Source organism: Prosopis cineraria, unplaced genomic scaffold, assembly GCF_029017545.1.
Source record: "Prosopis cineraria cultivar Desert tree isolate PC_DT_omini unplaced genomic scaffold, ASM2901754v1 PC3, whole genome shotgun sequence".
Lineage (NCBI taxonomy): Eukaryota > Viridiplantae > Streptophyta > Magnoliopsida > Fabales > Fabaceae > Prosopis > Prosopis cineraria.
The window spans coordinates 43,761,075-43,779,191 of NW_026555334.1; the positions used below are offsets into that span (position 1 = coordinate 43,761,075).

Sequence of the window (18,117 nt, forward strand, 5' to 3'; positions counted from 1 at the left end):
TTGAGGAGAGGAGTTTTGAACCATCTTTTAATTAGCTTTGCATGCATATGAGTGTGTGTGATATAACATTGTCAGAATTGATTTTTCCCTTAAATTCTTGCTATTGTCTGTGGCTGTTGAGGGAAGGGGAAAAAGTTAAATTGAAATTTATGTATTGATAGCATGATTATAATAAGTATGGGTTAGAGTTTTTGGGTTAAAGTAATTTTTTTGGAGTGGTTGATGTTGAAGAATTGGTTAAGATAAAATCGCAAGAGAAGAGCGTAGATATGAAACTTGAAAATTGGAGATTGGACCAAGAAATTATTAATATGCGATTATTTGAATTCTTAGAGATGAATATTTTGTTGATAAAAGATTGAATGCTAAAAAGCTTGTGTGATTGGGTTGGAAATGATGTATAATTGGTATTTTAACAAAATACTAATAAGGACTTTGTTGAAGTGTAAAGCCTTGATTTTTTTGAAGTTTCAAATGCATTATAATTTAATATTGGTGGTTATAAAGTTGAAAAGGAACCATTATAATGGTTGAATATTTAATAAAAATTTATTATAATTCTATAGGGATTTGGAGGAAGAAAAATTCAATTGAAGTGGTAGGAGGAAAACTTTAAATTTTGGGAACACTTTAGGTAAGTGGATAACATCCAAATCAATTTATATATTAGAAAATTATCTTTTATCAAAATATCATTTTCAACAATTTATAGATATTTATATGTATTTCTTTTGTATTATCTATTTTTGTTAATTAAATTATTTTATTTCTTGGAGTCATGACTTAAACTTTTCAGATTGATGAAAATATTTTTATAAATTGTAGTAGTCCTTTATTTGATAGTGCCAACTGATTTTTAAATCAAATTTTTTTTACTAAAATATTATATTTTTCTATAATCATTTTAATGGCAATAATATGATTATTAGACATTTTGTTGATTAAAATTACTTTATTATGTGAAATTAGCTTTATCAGATTTAAAATGTTAGTTAATCAATAAATTCAAGTTTGGACTTTGATTATGAGTTTCATTCTATCAAATATTAGATTGATACAGAAAATAATTCATGCGAGTTTGATACTGAAAAGAAAAATTTATATTTTGAAAAGCAATTATTTTCTTACATGTTTGAAAGTAAATTTAAAAAAGGACTTTATATAGGAACATCAGTTCCATTAGCCCTTGGTGTGCTATGGTTTATGACCATCTGGTTTGATTTTTGTGAGTTCTGTTTTCACGTTTGTTATTCGTGAGTTTCGTACCTATATCTAATTCATGGTTTCAACCACATTTGGTTAGTTATCATTGTGAACTATATGTTCACGTCCATTTTGTGGTTTTGACCACGTCTGGTTAATTATCTTTGTGGACTATATGTCCACTTCTGTTTCATGGCTTCAGCCACATTTGGTTAATTATCCCATGAATTGTATGTCCATATCTGTAATTTGTTATGTAAAGTCCTCGTAAACAAATTAATTTTATTGGATTTGTGAAAAATAAACTTTGTTGTTTTTTTAATTAGTAAATGTTTCTATTCCTATTTAATTATTTAATTTACTTGATTTCTTAAAACCAGGTGATATATTGTTTATTTATTTAAAAATTTAATGATTCAGCATTTGTGGAGTTGTGAAGATATTTAAATCCTCCAATTTAGTGGCTCTTTTTAATTTGTTATAACTATCTGAAAATATTAATCTATTTCCTTATGACTTTATTATTGTGATGTTATGCATTGAAAATAATTTTAGTCTCAGATAGTGTAGCTAACGATGAACTTCCTAGTGAATATTAAAGGGTTATTACTGACCAAAATTGGAGGAACTAAGGAAGAAGTTTTCTTTTAATGTAAAGTTTGAATAATGAAATTTTATATTGTAAATTTATTTTTAAGTGCTCCACATAGTTTATAGCTAGATTCTTTAATCTGTTACATATTTTGTTTGCTGGTTGAAAGAAGCTAAACTCCTAATTGAAATGATCTTTTGTGCAAAACATTGTATTGTAAGTTTTCAGGAGATCATATTTATAAGGAAGGTTTTGCCAAAATTTTTACTAAAAAAAATAAAAATAAAATACTGAGACTTTTATTATAGGTGAACATTATTAAATGCGTTAAATTTTTTTAATATAAATATAATTATTTTTAGAAATAAATATTAAATATTAGATTAAAGTTTCCTTAACCACAACTTAAATAATTTTTGGGAGGTGACATTTATACGAAAGTTAGATGGATATAAATTATACTTTGTGTATTGTGGTAGTTTGTTGGACTTTGATTGTAAATATTGAACAACACTTAAATAAGTGATAATGGTTTGTGTTTCATTGATATACTTGTGCTGCTGCTATTGTTTGTTGGACATTTTAGTTGTATATGTTAGGCTATTACTATTGTGATAATTTGGCAAGTTCAATTTAATCATGAAAAAAAATATTGAATATCTACTTAAAAAACATAAACATACAACATTACTTTTATAAAATAGAATGTATTTTAGGTAAACCATATTACTTTTATATTTAAAAATAACTTAGTTTTTTGCGTGATTTCTCGAAAAACCACATCACATTTACCACATTTTTTTTATGAAAAAGTGATGTGATTTATTTTACCTATATTTTTTTAAAAAATAACGTGGATAATATAACTTTTTAAAATTGTCCAAATCTATGTCTCCCAAACAGTGACATAAAATGCCTTTAAAAGTCACCTGAGAAGCTTTATTTATTTATTTATTTTTTTATAGCAGGGAATCAGCTGACCAAACCATACCCGCTTTTGATTTCTTGGCATCAAGTAATCCGGAGAATTTTTGACTTTAATGTTTAACTTTTTCTTCTCCCACGTCCCCCCTCCGAGATCATAGTCAGGCTACTTACACTGACTTTAATGATGACATCTTTCTCCTTTCAATTTTCTGCATCATTATATTATTGTCATTTGTGCATGAGTTTCTACCCTTACCATTCGTCCTTTGCGTTAATCAAGACCTTTAGTTTGCCTTTCTTATATATAAGATGAGAGACAATATGTGTGTGTGTGTGTGTTTGCGCGCGCGCGAAGGTGGTTCGTGGGATTTTTCTTTTCTTTTCTTTTTTTTCAAGTTTTTAAACAAGTAAATGATGCACTCAGATCACGTTACACCGTGAAATCACCGTAAAATAAAGCCAATAATTATTCAAGATATCGAATTTCTAGGGAGGACACTACAGTTAAATATGGCATCGATAAATTAAATATCAGTGGAAGTAAACTGGATAACTTCTGCTTCTAGGGAAGCTTTTTTATTCTTTTCCAAATGTTCTTTACCTTTATCCGTAAGCCTGGATAACGTTTAATGCAACTGATGCTTTAGCCACACACAAAAAACTGAGATAAGCAAAAAAAGTGAAGTTGAGAACCGGTCATTGGTGATTAATCACAGGTCAAGTTGTGAAGATGACGACACAGGCAAGCATGCTGAAAAGAGGGAAGACAACAGAGGCTTTTGGTTTGTCTATGAGTGCAATGCATCGAGGAATAGAAATATATGAAAAAGCAGCAGTCTTTTTTAAGCAGGCAAATGGGATGTATATATTGTACCTTGGCGCGGGTAACTAGTTATAAATTTTAAATTATAAATTATAAAAGTCCTTTTAAAAGCATGGATCTCCTTTCTTTTGTTAATCCCTAGGTTCTTTCTCTATTTTTCTCCCTTATTCTCCCAAGGGAAATATGCTAAAAGTTTTTACAGTGACTATACACTTTCTCCATTCTTCGACAGGCAAAGATGCTGAGCCTGAGATGAGAGTTCAACTTTACTATATTCTAACAGTGTATACAAACATTCCTTCTGGTTTTTGTTGCCCACACTTTCATCTCTTCATCGCAGTACCAAAATCAAGTGCCAACATATGCATAGCATATAATAAGCAGTTACGTGAGATGAGAGAGTAGTCTGAATTAATAATAACTATATAACTATATAGTGACAAACAAGTTAAATGATAAAAAGAAAAGCGTTTAATTATGGAACCAAAACGATAATAAGGCTACGATGTGGGGTGTGCACAGAATTTAATAAAGAATACATTCACACACATGCACGCTGGATTATTGCTGTGAGGAACGTAATTCATTGATTTCAAGTTTCATTGAGTTTCTTTATATGACCGTACGCGTTGACAATTCTTTCATTTTGGCATATGTTTGTGGGTGATGGACCACCTTCACACTCGGCACAATTACGCATGAACCACAAGACCTTTTCATTCACGCTTATAGCAGGTTTGAATTGCACAGCTTCCTCTCGCTCCTCTTTAGAAAAAGGCTCCATTATATTTACTTTTTGTCTGAGCCCCCTAAAAAAAGTGATAGGGGGGAAAAGAATTTCAGGAAACTTGAATGTATAATGCTTTGCGGAGCATATAAATTATAAAGTATATCCACTATTTCCCAGAGTTTCTAGCTAAACCATGTTCGTTGGGGACTTTGCAGAGAGTCAGTGGTTCAAAGAGGAATTAGTAATAAAAGATATACGCAATAAAAAAATTGATTAACCCTAGTGTAGAAGCTATCATGGCACTGTGTTCCATCCCTTTTCAACCCCTATCTGGTTTAAGGGGACCCACACACACTGATAAGGATCCAAATCAGCTTAGGAGACCACTAATAACTTATCATCGTAGAAAGAAGAGGAAGATAGTTGAAACTGATGCTGTCACGCATGTTTTAAGGGATTTACCTGATTTAAATTAATTATTGCTGTTATTTTATTTGTTATTTGAATTGTTATTTTGTTAGTTGCTAAATAATAGGACCTAAAGGCTGTTAGGGAGGTTCCTGCGAGTAGTTCTTAATTTTTAGGCTAGTATCTTGCATTATTTGAATTATTCAGTTGTACTCTCTTATTTTAAATATCCTAGCTCCCATACACAGCAGGATATGAATGAAGAGATGATTCCATTATTCCTTTGGAGATTCTCCTACTTGGCTGTTAAGTTATTTAGAGTGAGATCTTTGCTCTAGCTAACTTAATAGATTACTTTTCCTAATCCCTACTCTTCTAAGTCCCTATCAATTTGGTATCAGAGCTTGGTTCGATCAGCATGGTGACCACACGTTCAGGCAACGCAACTATAGATCCAAATGCCACTTCCTCCAATAATCCCCCTGTAAACCCATTTTCAGATGACCCGTTAACAGTAATTGCTTCCAAATTAGAGACACTTAAATTGTTGAAAGAAAAGGTTGAAGCACTTGAAGCTTCTACAAATGGGAGAGGTAGGCGAACCATGGATGGTCATTATAGGCGCTCTCATTGGGAGGAAGACAGTGAAGATGACTTTGACAGAAGAGGCCCACGACCACCATATACAAAAATGGATTTTCCAAAATTTAGTAGAGGGGACCCACGAGGTTGGATTTTGAAGGCTAAGAAATTTTTCTAGTATTATCAAACACCAGAAGACTTGAAGGTAGATGTTGCTTCCATAAATTTAGAGGGAGATGCATTGGATTTATTCTCTTGGATTAATTCAGCACGCACCTTACTTTACTGGGATGAACTCGTGAGAGTTTTGCAAAAGCACTATGGACGGCTTGAATTTCAGAATCCTGATGAGCACCTTTGTTCCATCAAGCAAACCAGATCTGTGCAGGAATATAGACAGGAATTTGCTAAGCGTGTAGCCCGAGTTTCTCACTGGCCAGAACACTGCCTCCTTGGAGTTTTTTTAAGTGGCTTAAAGGAAGAATTGAGAGCTGATGTGCGAATTCAAAAGCCACGTTTTATGTTTAAGGCACTAAGTCTTGCCCTAGAATATGAGAAAAAGTCTCAACTCCAACGTGGGCCCAAACCCATAGCTTCTTATGGTCAAAACCGGTCCAATCCTTATTTCAGCAAGCAAAATAATATTACACGTGATTCACAGGGGACAGCTTCAGCATTTTCACCGAACACACCTAGGAGCTCCAACGCGTCATCTTCAAACTTCCGTCCGGTAAGCATGACGCTACTTAAACCAGCTCTCTCGGACTCCGAACAGCAACGCCGCAGGGATAAAGGTCTTTGTTTCTGTTGTGGAGATGTTTTTCAGCCTGGGCATCGCTGCAAAACTTCTTCTTTCTTTCTTATGGAGATCGACGAGGATGGCCAGCCACTATCTGAGCACAACGAAGCTGTTACAGAAGCTGAAGATGAGATTCTAGAGACTGCAGAGATTTCGTTTAATGCGTACTGGGCAATAACACTGCAACAACGATGAAACTCAGTGGGTTAGTGCATAACCATGACGTCTTGCTCCTTGTGGATAATGGATCCACACATAACTTCATTTTTGATTTATTGGTGCAAGAACTGGGCCTGCCGACTTGCCCTATGTCTTTTTTTAGAGTTCAAATTGGAGATGGCAGAATTGTTCACTGCAACAAGGTATGTAAAGAAGTGGAAGTAAAGCTTCCAGGTTTAACTCTTAAGCAAGACTTCTACCCCTTCTCTCTTGCTGGAACGAATTTAGTCCTGGGCATTAAGTGGTTAGCCTCATTGAACACAATCAAGCCAACTGGAATGAAATGTTTTTAATTTTTTGGGTTGATGGTAAGAGGTATAAGCTTCAAGGAGTGCCTCCATCCACCAACCAAAAAGCAAGCTTGCACTCAATGTTTTCTTCTGAGCTTAAATTGGGGTCACCAGATGCTAAGTCAATAGATGTGGACGAGCTCATGGTGGAGTTTGATAGTTTGTTTAATGAACCCACTAACTTGTCCCCTTTTAGAGATCATTATCATGCCATCCATCTGCTATCGGGGGCTCAACCTCCTAACTTATGTCCTTATCGCTATCCTTACTTCCAAAAGACTGAGATTGAAAGATAGGTAGATGAGCTGTTATAGAAAGGTTTCATATAGCCAAGCTCAAGCCCTTTTGCCAGTCCAGTCTTGTTAGTAAACAAAAAGGATGACTCTTGGAGATTTTGCGTAGACTATAAGGCTTTGAACCAGATCACGGTCCCGAATAAATACCTGATTCCCAACATTAATGAGCTTTTAAATGAGTTACATGGCGCCACTTATTTTTCTAAGATCGACCTTCGTTCTGGGTACCACCAGATTCGGGTCCTAACAGTTGATATTCGCAAGACAACATTCAGAACACATAGTGGATACTATGAATTTGTTGTCATGCCTTTCGGACTAACAAATGCCCCTGCTACTTTTCAAGCAACTATGAATGATCTTTTTCGCCCTTATCTTTGAAAGTTGGTACTAGTTTTCTTTGATAACATCCTAGTCTATAGCTCCACTTTAGAACGGCATGAAGAGCACCTCCGATTAGTATTTATTACCTTGCAGCAGCAACATTACTATGCCAACTTTAAGAAGTGTGAATTTGGGCAGACTCGTGTTTCCTTCTTGGGGCATAAAGTTTCAGCACAAGGAGTGGAAACCGACTTTGAAAAGATCAGCACTGTGAGTGAGTGGCCAGAACCTACCAATGTGATCGAGCTTCGTGGCTTCCTGGGACTTACCGGCTATTACCGACAGTTTGTCAAGAACTATGGTATTATTGCTCGTCCCCTTACTGAATTAACTAAAAAGAATGCTTTTTGCTGGTCACCTGAAGCACAGAGAGCTTTTGAGAGGCCTAAATGTCATCTTATTACTGCTCCTGTTTTAAAACTTCCTGATTTTACTGTTGAGTTTGTTGTAGAATGTGATGCCTTCATGGATGGTGTTAGGGCAATTCTTATGCAGAATGACCATCCCATTACTTTTTATAGTAAAGGGCTATCTTTCTCTAATAGGTTTCAGTCTGCTTATGATCGAGAGCTATTGGCATTAGTATTGGCACTACAAAAATGGCGTCATTACTTATTGGGGAGGCATTTCACAGTGAGGACCGATCATAGCAGTTTAAAGAATTTGCTACAGCAAAGAATTTTGACAAATACCCAATAATGCCTTATCCTTAAACTCCTTCCTTTTGATTTTAGTATTGTGTATAAGGCTGGAAAAGAAAACATTGGAGCTGATTCTCTTTCCAAGAGGCCACAACATGCTGATTTTCTTACTATGGTGATACCTGTGCCGTTGGACTGTCTAGAATTACAAGAGGCTTTGCTTGTTGACTCATTTACAGCTGATATCATTGCTGCTTTAAAAGAAAATCCAAGCTCTCGCCCTGGGTACAGCTTGGTTGAGCAAAAATGATATTTTAATAGGCACCTGGTCATTCCCCAATGCTCCTCTCTTCGCCCCAAGCTGCTACAAGAGGCACATGTGACACCTTCTGAGGGTCATGAGGGCTTCTTGAAAACTTTAAAGCGTCTATCAGGTACGGTCTACTGGCCCAAAATGAAACATGATGTGAAAGCAATAGTGCAACAATGCTTTACTTGTCAAAAGAATAAGTATGAAACTTTATCTCCTGCTAGTCTGTTGTAGCCGTTACCTATTCCTACCCATATTTGGGAAGATATTTCCCTTGATTTTATTATGGGATTACCCAAATCTGGTGGCTTTGACACTATATTGGTAGTAGTTGATAGGCTGAGTAAATACTGCCATTTTATTCCCCTATCACATCCTTATACTGCTAAATCTGTGGCCACTCGTTTTTGTGAAGAAATTGTTCGTTTGCATGGCATACCTCGTTCTATTGTTTCAGATAGGGACCCACTTTTCTTAAGTGCCTTTTGGCAGGAATTGTTTAAATTAAGTCAAACTCGCCTTCAGATGAGTACCGCCTACCACCCACAGAGTGATGGGCAAACTGAAGTGGTCAACCGTTGTCTTGAGACTTACCTAAGGTGTTTTACACATGAACAGCCACGCTCCTGGAATAAGTTGTTATGTTAGGCTGAATTTTCATTCAACACTAGTTTTCATGTTTCTGCCAACACTACTCCCTTCAAGATGGTGTATGGAAGGGACCCACCTCCCCTTCATCCTTTCATTAAAAGTGAAACTCATATTGATGACCTTGCTGTACAATTGGAAACTAGAGACCAAATGCTGCAACTGCTTAAGGATAATTTGACCAAAGCTTAACACCGAATGAAGAGGTATGCTGACCATCATCGGTGTGAGCTCTCTTTTGAGGTAGGAGATGCAGTTTTCTTAAGAATTCAGCCTTTCAGGCAACGCTCATTGTCACACAAGAAGTATGACAAGCTCTCACCTAAGTTTTTTGGGCCTTATACCATAGTTCGCAAGGTGGGACCAGTGGCTTATGAACTGAAGCTCCCTTCAACAGCTAAAGTTCACCCAATTTTTCATGTCTCATTATTGCGAGCAGCTTGGGGACTACCTCCTCTGGACCCTCCAGCTGAATTGCCACTCTCAGCAGATTTTAAACTCATTTTGGCACCTGAAACCATACTATCTCATCGTTGGAAGGGGCCTCATTTGGAGCTATTGATCCAGTGGGAATCCCAACCAAAGAAAGATGCAAGTTGGGAAGATTATGATCTCTTTGCACGGCAATTTCCAACTTTTTGCCTTGAGGACAAGTCGTTTTTCTAGGGGGGAAGTAATGATAAGGATCCAAATCAGCTTATGAGACTACTAATAACTTATCATCATAGAAAGAAGAGGAAGATAGTTGAAACTGATGCTGTCATGCATGTTTTAAGGGATTTATCTGATTTAAATTAATTGTTGCTGTTATTTTATTTGTTATTTGAATTGTTATTCTGTTAGTTGCTAAATAATAGGACCTTAAGGCTGTTAGGGAGGTTCCTGCGAGTAGTTCCTAATTTTTAGGCTAGTATCTTGTATTATTTGAATTATTCATTTGTACTCTCTTATTTTAAATATCCTAGCTCCCATACACAGCAGGATATGAATGAAGAGATGATTCCATTATTCCTTTGGAGATTCTTCTACTTGGCTGTTAAGTTATTTAGAGTGAGATCCTTGCTCTAGCTAACTTAATAGATTACTTTTCCTAATCCCTACTCTTCTAAGTCCCTATCACACACACACACAGAGACAGGTTGTACGGTTTAAATGTGTTGGTGGTGGGCGCCATTATAAGTTGTGGCCTCACGGACTAAGATTCGGAATTCGCACAGGAGCTATGTATGGTTCGAATTGCCACCCTGGCATCTAGATTCTAGCTCCAAAGATGATTAAACTTTTCAAATGAAATGGAAAGGAGCAAATAAAAACCAAAACTGTAATGAAGAGAGGGCAGATCAGCGGTGACAACCAAAGGATGAATCCATCATCATAATATTGCATGTGACATTTCATCTGTTAAAAGCAATACTGACAAGAAATGAAAGGCCCCGCAATCTACTAACCCTCTCTCCATGCAACCCCTACACATGCACACAGTGTCTCCTGCTGCCTTTGCCCCTGCTTCCCATTGAAGTGACAGATTCATTCTATACATGCCATGATCTATACAACATATATTGCGCAACGCTGGATTATTAAATCTTTAATATAGTATATCATCTATTCGCAGCTCCCTTTCTCTCTCTTTCCGTCAATACATACATACATACGCTCGCGCGCGCGCGCATATATATATATATATATATATTAAAGAGGAACCTGATCATCACTAATAATGCATTACACTTCCTTAACAAAAAATAATCACTAATATCCAAATGTAAACAGCACATCCAGCAAACGAAGACCGACAAGTTTAGAGAAAACCCAGAATCTCGGCTGGCCATTTTACCCTCCGTGTTTTGGAAGTATTTTCTTGTTGGTCTCAAGAGTTCTCAAGAGTTCCCCATGTCTCTGGGGCAGTGACAGTCCCAAAGAATCCAGAATCTTGTTGGCACTTGAAGAGTGAGGAGTGCTGATGGTGATCGTATGGAAGATACTCACACTCTACTCCCCCCGTGAAGATCAGCATGTCCCTCGCGCTCAGGCCAACGTCAACGGAGTCACCATTGCTTCCGCCGTTTACATCGGCGGTCAGGCCGAGGAAGTCTCTGGTCAGACGTTCGCTCTGATTCCAGGTCATGAGCCCTCCAATGCAGTCGTGACCCCCCGAGTCGATCTGCTGAGTTGCAAGTCCATACTCGCCCATGCTTGGCTGAGTCACGTGACCCATTGTCGACTGAGGCCCACAGCCATCAGCTGCAGCGGCAGCGCCTGGAACTGCGATAGAAGTGGGACCCACATTTGCAGCCTTTTGGAGGAGCGCAGTGGCTGACAGGTGGGCCGAGGTGGCGGCGTTTGAGGGCACATGGAGAGTTCCTGAGAATGGGTTTATCACGTTCTTCTGATTCTCCTGCTGCACTTGAAGAAATTGTGAAGAAAAGGGTGTTGGGACCTGAAAACACTGAGCTTCGGTCTTGATATGGATGGTATCAATGTTACTAGGGTTAGGGTTTTCTCCAGATGCATCCCAGGAATTCACCAAGATCTGATTTTGGAAAGGGAAGAGAGATTGAAATAACACTGGGTTTGTGGAAGTTAGTTGATTGGCTGTGAATCTTGCACTTTCTTCGGCCAATACGTCACAAAACGCCCTATGAGTTATGAAGCTGTCCTTCCTGCAGTTTTTACACACAATCAAAGTTTTAGAACCTGCTTGAGTTACTTCAAAAGTTATAAAATGTACTTCTACCAAATCTAATAAATAGTTGAATCCCTTAAATGCATTTTTAATCAATGTAAACTAAAATCTAAACTTGCACTTAAGCAAACTAATCATTTAGATAACACAATAGTAATGTTATAACGACGTATTATTTCATCTCATTTGTTAGGGGAAACCTTGCACGGGGATTCAGGTGTGTCGCGCGAAATGCTGAAACAATGGCCGTATAATAGATAATTTATGTTGGAGGGTCAAAATCAAAGTAGGAGAGAGAGAAGAAGGGCCATTGATGGATGCTTGCTTTATGCTTGGCTCCATTCCAATATTGATAGATTATTGGGAAAATTGCCATGATGACGAAAATGTCCTTCGAAATAAGAGCTCATGCATGTCACGAAGATATGTAATTGAAAAATTGAACAAACCCATACGTATCCCTATTCTCTATTGATGAAGCAACAAAGAAAGCAACCGGCATGTCAGAAATTTTTGCAGATTTATCAGAAATCACAATGATGATCAGCTCGGAGGCAATTTTCAAACAAAAAATGCCGTTCTTTTGATAGTAAAATATAAAAAGAGAAACACAACTCTCCAGAATCTTTCAAGTATTACACAAACGTCTACTTTTTGGTTAACAACATAGCTAAAGAAACTTGACGAGCAAGAGATGCTATAATTTTGTGTTTTTTATTTTGCCCAAGTGAAATTACATAATTGAACACAATCTGAACCTCGAAAAATTTCAGTGCGGTTTACAACATTAAATTGGTTATGTTTTACATGGATATGGGCATGCAAACATTGCCCAGACCCAGAATTGTATGGTCAGGTTAAAAGAAAAAAACAAGAAAATTACCAATGAGCGACGACTCACGGGCGAAACAGTAAAGCAAATAAATGTAGGCATGTCGATTGTACTTTTTGTGGTTGCCGAACATTCATTTGGCAGTTTCAGGATTCAGGGACAGATGAATGTTCAGTTTTTTCTTTAGTATAATTATATATAGCGCACTAATTAACCCTACCAGCAGCAACAGACACTCGTATATTAGCTGTCTCCACTTTCATGCAACCTGCTGTATATTGCATCAGAGCAGCAGAGATATATTCCAGAAGTAGATCTTACCATTCTTGTGTGAAACCACTTGAAAACAAATATTAAAGAGGCCCTCTTTTGATATATGAATATGACTGTGCGGTGAAATCAAAAGTAAGCCCTTGATTAGCTCACACTCAGAACCACCAGTAAATCCATCAAAGGTCAAACTAGTTAAGAAGAGAGTAGAAAGCTGAGATAACTTTTAATCAGTTAAGTTAGTGAGAAATTACCTGGAGAAAAGGGTTCCGCAATCACATCTGTATTCTCTAGTTCCACAAGTTTTGGAGTGAGCTTTCCAATCTGACTGAACAGCGTAGATTTTGGAGCATCTGTGGCATTTCCACTTCTTCTCCCCATGTTTTCTGCAATAGTGTTTCTTGATACCCGTGAGATCACCCAGAGCTCTCGAGGGATTGTTATGAACACACGAAGGCTCGGGGCAAACATAGACTTTCTTTTTCACTTCTTTGCTGTTCCGTTGTTTGAGCTTCCATGGAAGGTTATGCCCTCTCCTGTGTAGCTGGAGATTCTGATCTCGCTGAAAACCCTTGTTGCAGATTTCACACACGTATCTATTGGTAGCCAGAAGGGTCTTTGGGGATAACGCAATCACCTCAGCATCTGGGTCTGAAATAACAAAATTAAAAAAAAAAAACTAAGATACACAGCTGATAATAGATATTTGACAAAAAAAGCTGAAGAACAAATTAATTACCAGGATTTCCAGGGAGGCTTCTTTTTCTCTTTATCTTTTGGGGCTGCTGAGGCTGAATGGTTGAAACGACATGATCCGATGCAGTGAAGTTCTGGACTCTAGTACCAGAAGAAACAGTGGCTTCTTCAGACAAAGAAGCAGAATTGGACATGGCTGTAGAAAACTCCAAAGCACAAAAAGAGAAAAGAGAAGGGTAAAAAAAAGTAAGAGATGAGATATATTCTTAATATATATTTGCCGGACTAGAATCGTGTGGGCTACTTTTGCACCTCGGAACAAAACTAAGAAGACGACCCCTAGAAACGAAGAAAAGTCCTAGCCTTGCCCACAAATTAAACTAATTACAGGTAGTGAACAGGTGGCAGCAGAGAGAAAGGAATCATTCACTGAGGATGCCAGAAAGTAAAACTAGTCTCGTGAAGGGATGATGATGGATTATTCTCCGAGTCGCTTTCTTTCTAGGACATGGATTGCTTATCTGAGCTACTCTGCAATATCATTCCAGAAGAATATATATCCTTTTTCACTACAATTCATCAAGACTCTACGGAATCCACCATGCAATCAAACACGGGGGGAAACAGGTATTGACGAGATTTTTCTTCAACGCAATTATGGTACCCGTTAACCTCCCCCCAACTTTTTTTGCCCTTTCTCTCTTCTTATAGTAATCAAGATTAATGGTTTTGGAGAGAAATGGCAGGGAAGAGGATAGAAGTGCATATATAAAAAATCAAGGGCCTGGTATTTTAAATATAGCGTAGGTGAGAGGGGGGGATGACGATGACGATGATGTGTAGCAGAATATGGAGGAAGAGGCGGCAAATTGTAAAACGCATTGGAAGAGACAAAGAAAGTTATAGAGAGAGAAAGATTAAGCTGATCGATGAGGAGCAAGGTCCAGGAAGCATCCTATATCTCACTTGGTTTTATGATTTAGCTGACTTCCTTTTTTTTCTTTTTCCTTTTCGCCCTTATTATTTCTTTGCATTGGCACTTTGCTTTTTTTTTTTTTGGTTGCCGTAAATAAAACACCAAAATCCCAAACGCCTTTATGAATATAATTATTTTTTAAAAAAAGATCTATAGTTCGTGATATGGCTTAAAAGAGAATGACAAGGTTCTCTGATAGAGTAAAATTTTCAAAGAGACGAGAAGCTGGAAAAAATAGTGTGGCCAAATAAGGGCAGATTGGTGGAGAAAGACAGCCCTATGACGTGATCGACTTTCAGCTCATAGATTCGTGATCCGGTCCACGCATGGTTCCCTTTAATCTGGTACTTAAGATTAGTGAAGGGCTTGTTAATTACCCGTAAATAAGTTTGCTGATCATAGTGAACTAGCTAGATCTCAATTTAATGTCAAGCTGTAATTTTATTCATTCAATGATTCAATCGTTTCAATTGTGACACCTTATATCATCGATTCGCTAAAATTCAAGTCACCAAATGTTAAAGTCAAAAGTACTTCACCACCATATCAATGGCTATCATTTAATTTACATCACGGCGTTAAATCTTTTTTTAACAAAATAAATAATTGTTTTTCACGCGATGTTGATTTTCAACTAAATCAACTATATACGAGGAGGACAATTTTTCAAAGGGAAAATTGCACTAAGAGTCCTTAAAAAAACATTATTGCACTTTTGGCCTAAAAAAATATGATATTGCACTGCAGGCCTTGATTCTTGTTGCAATTTTTTTTTGAATCAAAAATACAATTTTGCCCTTATTGATTTAGTCTCAACTTCGCATTTTCTTCCCTCTCTTCTTTTTCCTCAGACTTTCTTCTTTCCCTTCTTTTTCCATACTAATTTCCTATTGTTTTCTAAATGATTTTCCAGTAAAGATGGTGCTTAGGGCAATGGATGGGAGGGCAAATATGATGTCCTGCATTCTTTCACTAATACAACCATGAATCATGGGTAGCTGCTACTGTGGGTAGCTAATGGCAAATTTGCCGCTGCCACAAGTCATTGTATAAGAATGGATCGTGTCTTAGTCTACACTATTAGAATTCCCACCAATATAATGCATTTGATTGTCATCATACTTCTGAGTACCATCACACTAAATTCTTTGAAGAACAATATATTGTCATCTCCTTACACTTCTTAGACCATGCTTCTTTCCCTTCATTTTATTTTGTTGTAAAATATTTCATTGACCAAAGATTATGTATCTAAGTGGACATTCTGTTGTTAATGAATGAATTTCAATTATTATTTATGAACCTTTTGTTGTAAATTTCAAACGGGTTACTTGTAAATTTCATCTGGAAAATTTCAAGTAGGACATTGTTGTTGATTTAATGAAAACAAGTTATTATTTATGAACTTTTTGTTGTTTTTAATATAGATTTTTCTATAGCAGATATACATGTTCTGATGTAAATATTATTTATGAAATTTATGTTGTTATTTATAAAGTTTACATTGTGCAAACTTTGTAATTAACTTGTGCATATATTTATGTATATCATATAAATAGACCTTGTGTGATAAATATATGGGTATTTTGATGTTATTTATGGATGTTCTGCTGTAAATTAGTTAATTATAGCTCTCGATGAATTAGATTATAGGAAGGATAGCTTTTACATCTCACTATGCAGTAGCAATTTCCAGCTGGACCTTCAACTTTTGATAGTAAAAAAATTGAATTATGTGTTGTAAAAACATGAACATTATCTTGTTAATATTGGATATTCAATTGTAGATTATCTAAACATGATGTATTTGTTCTTAAAAACTCAATGAAAACATATTGTTGATATATAAGGACCTTGTACATATGTTCATGTGTGCCATATAAAAGGAACTTGTGTTGTTGATATGTAGAACCTATCATGTTATTTGAAAACCTTCAATTTAACCAAACGGACCATGTGAAATATATAGATATTATATTGTTAATAAATAGACCTTGTCATATTATATATAGACTTTTAATTGTTTATAAACCTAAAAAACTTTTGCAAATGCTCAACTTAACAACATGGATCGTATAAAATAGATGGACATTATGTTGTTAACAAATGGATATTTTCATGTTATATATGAACTTTTTATTATTCATAAACTTGATAAACCTTTTCAAATGTTCAACTTAGTCACACAAAACATATGAAATATATGGACATTGTGTTGTTAACAAATAAATACTTTCATGTTATATACGAACTTTTTATTGTTCATAAACTTGAGAAACTTTTTCAAATGTTCAACTTAATCACACAAATTATGTGAAATAGATGGATATTATATTGTTAATAAATGAATCTTATTATGTTATATATAGACTTTCTGTTGTTCATAAACTTGAAAAACTTTTTGTTGAGCCTAGCCAACTGATAAACTGAACATGCATAAAATTTCAATTAAGAATATATGAATAGTGTATTGTGCATAGTGGATATTGTATTATATATTGTCTGCCTGACAAGTACATTTTGTTAGGCCTAGCCTACTAATCAACTGGACGTGCATGAACTTTTAATTGAAAATATATAAACACTGTATTGTGTACAATAGATATTGTGTTGTACATTGTCTATCTAACATATATTTTGTTAAGCCTAGCCAACTGATCAACTAAACATGCATAGATTTTCATATATAAATATTATATTGCGCATAGTAAATACTGTGTTGTGCATTATTTGCATAACTTATACATTGTATTAAGCTTATTGAGAAATTGGATATGCATGAACTTTCAATTAAAAATATGTGAATATTGTATTGTGTACAATGAATATTGTGTTGTATATTATTGCATAGGTTATATTTTGAAATCATAAAAGGAAAATTGTACTTTTTATCTAAAAAAAATTGCAACAATGACCATTGGGCTTATAGTGCAAAATGCAATAATATACCTTTTCAAGGCTGATCTCCCTTTTTCAAAAACTACAAGTGGACCGTACTGTTTGTGCATTATTTGGTTCACAGTACATTATTATTCAATCTCGTCTAATGAACCATACTTCACATAGCGTGACTCATTATAATTTTTCTTCCCGGTAAGTTACTAAGGATTTTATATGATTAATCGATTATTGATTGCGGATGTTTTGAATATCTCCAAATACGTACTCTGACGAGTGACGACTCTTTTCTACGCCAAACCTATATCATTTATCAACTCGGGCCCATTTAGTCCAGGGGTCTACACACCAAACCTTTTGGAGGCTTTCGTTAATTATTTTTCTTTTTACGGGTCAACAGACCTCATGTGGTTTCCATATTTTCCAGAATGAAATGAAATAAAAAAAAATTGCAGAATGTTATATACTTCTCTGTATAAAAATTAATAATAAAAGAAAACTTTCACGTATTGTTTCTGTGCGATGTTAATTTTTTCGGGTTACATACTTACGTCAATGAAGTTTAAATTCCTCACCTCTAGCTGGTCCCCAAAAAAAAAAAAAAAAATGCTGATTCACTGTCACTCGTTAATTTTGGGTCGTGCAACGTTAGTTTATTAAACCAATTGGAGTCTTTCCTGGTCCTGATAAATTTTCACACTCAGTTTACTTAAATTTTGTTCACCAGATTTTTTTTTTTTTTAAGCAGCCTTTATATATGCATGCGTGATTGAGACTTTTTGCTCTGGTTTTCGTCTAGGGCGTGAACACCGAAGAATGCCTCTCAGCCACTGGTTTTATAAACACTCAGTCATGTAATCTAATCTGACACGTTAATTTTTTTTTTTTAAATCTTTCAGAAAACCTG

General features: G+C 35.8%; 1 protein-coding gene across 1 annotated transcript; it reads right to left on the bottom strand.

The window, feature by feature from the left end:
- Positions 1–10,189: 10,189 nt before the first annotated feature.
- On the bottom strand, positions 10,190–14,403 carry LOC129304661 (protein indeterminate-domain 12-like). The gene is made up of 3 exons (XM_054944392.1): positions 13,380–14,403; positions 12,895–13,291; positions 10,190–11,515 (listed from the first exon to the last, which is right to left on the bottom strand). Exons 1-3 carry the CDS (start codon positions 13,528–13,530, stop codon positions 10,723–10,725), a joined length of 1,341 nt encoding a protein of 446 aa, XP_054800367.1. The 5' UTR covers positions 13,531–14,403; the 3' UTR covers positions 10,190–10,722.
- Positions 14,404–18,117: the final 3,714 nt, after the last annotated feature.

Excerpts from the sequence above, each read along its gene's own strand:
- LOC129304661 (XM_054944392.1), bottom strand. The coding sequence starts at position 13,530 with ATGTCCAATTCTGCTTCTTTGTCTGAAGAAGCCACTGTTTCTTCTGGT. Across the intron at positions 13,292-13,379 it reads AAGCCTCCCTGGAAATCCTG|ACCCAGATGCTGAGGTGATT; the intron begins GTAATTAATTTG and ends TTGTTATTTCAG. Across the intron at positions 11,516-12,894 it reads TGCGGAACCCTTTTCTCCAG|GAAGGACAGCTTCATAACTC; the intron begins GTAATTTCTCAC and ends TAAAAACTGCAG.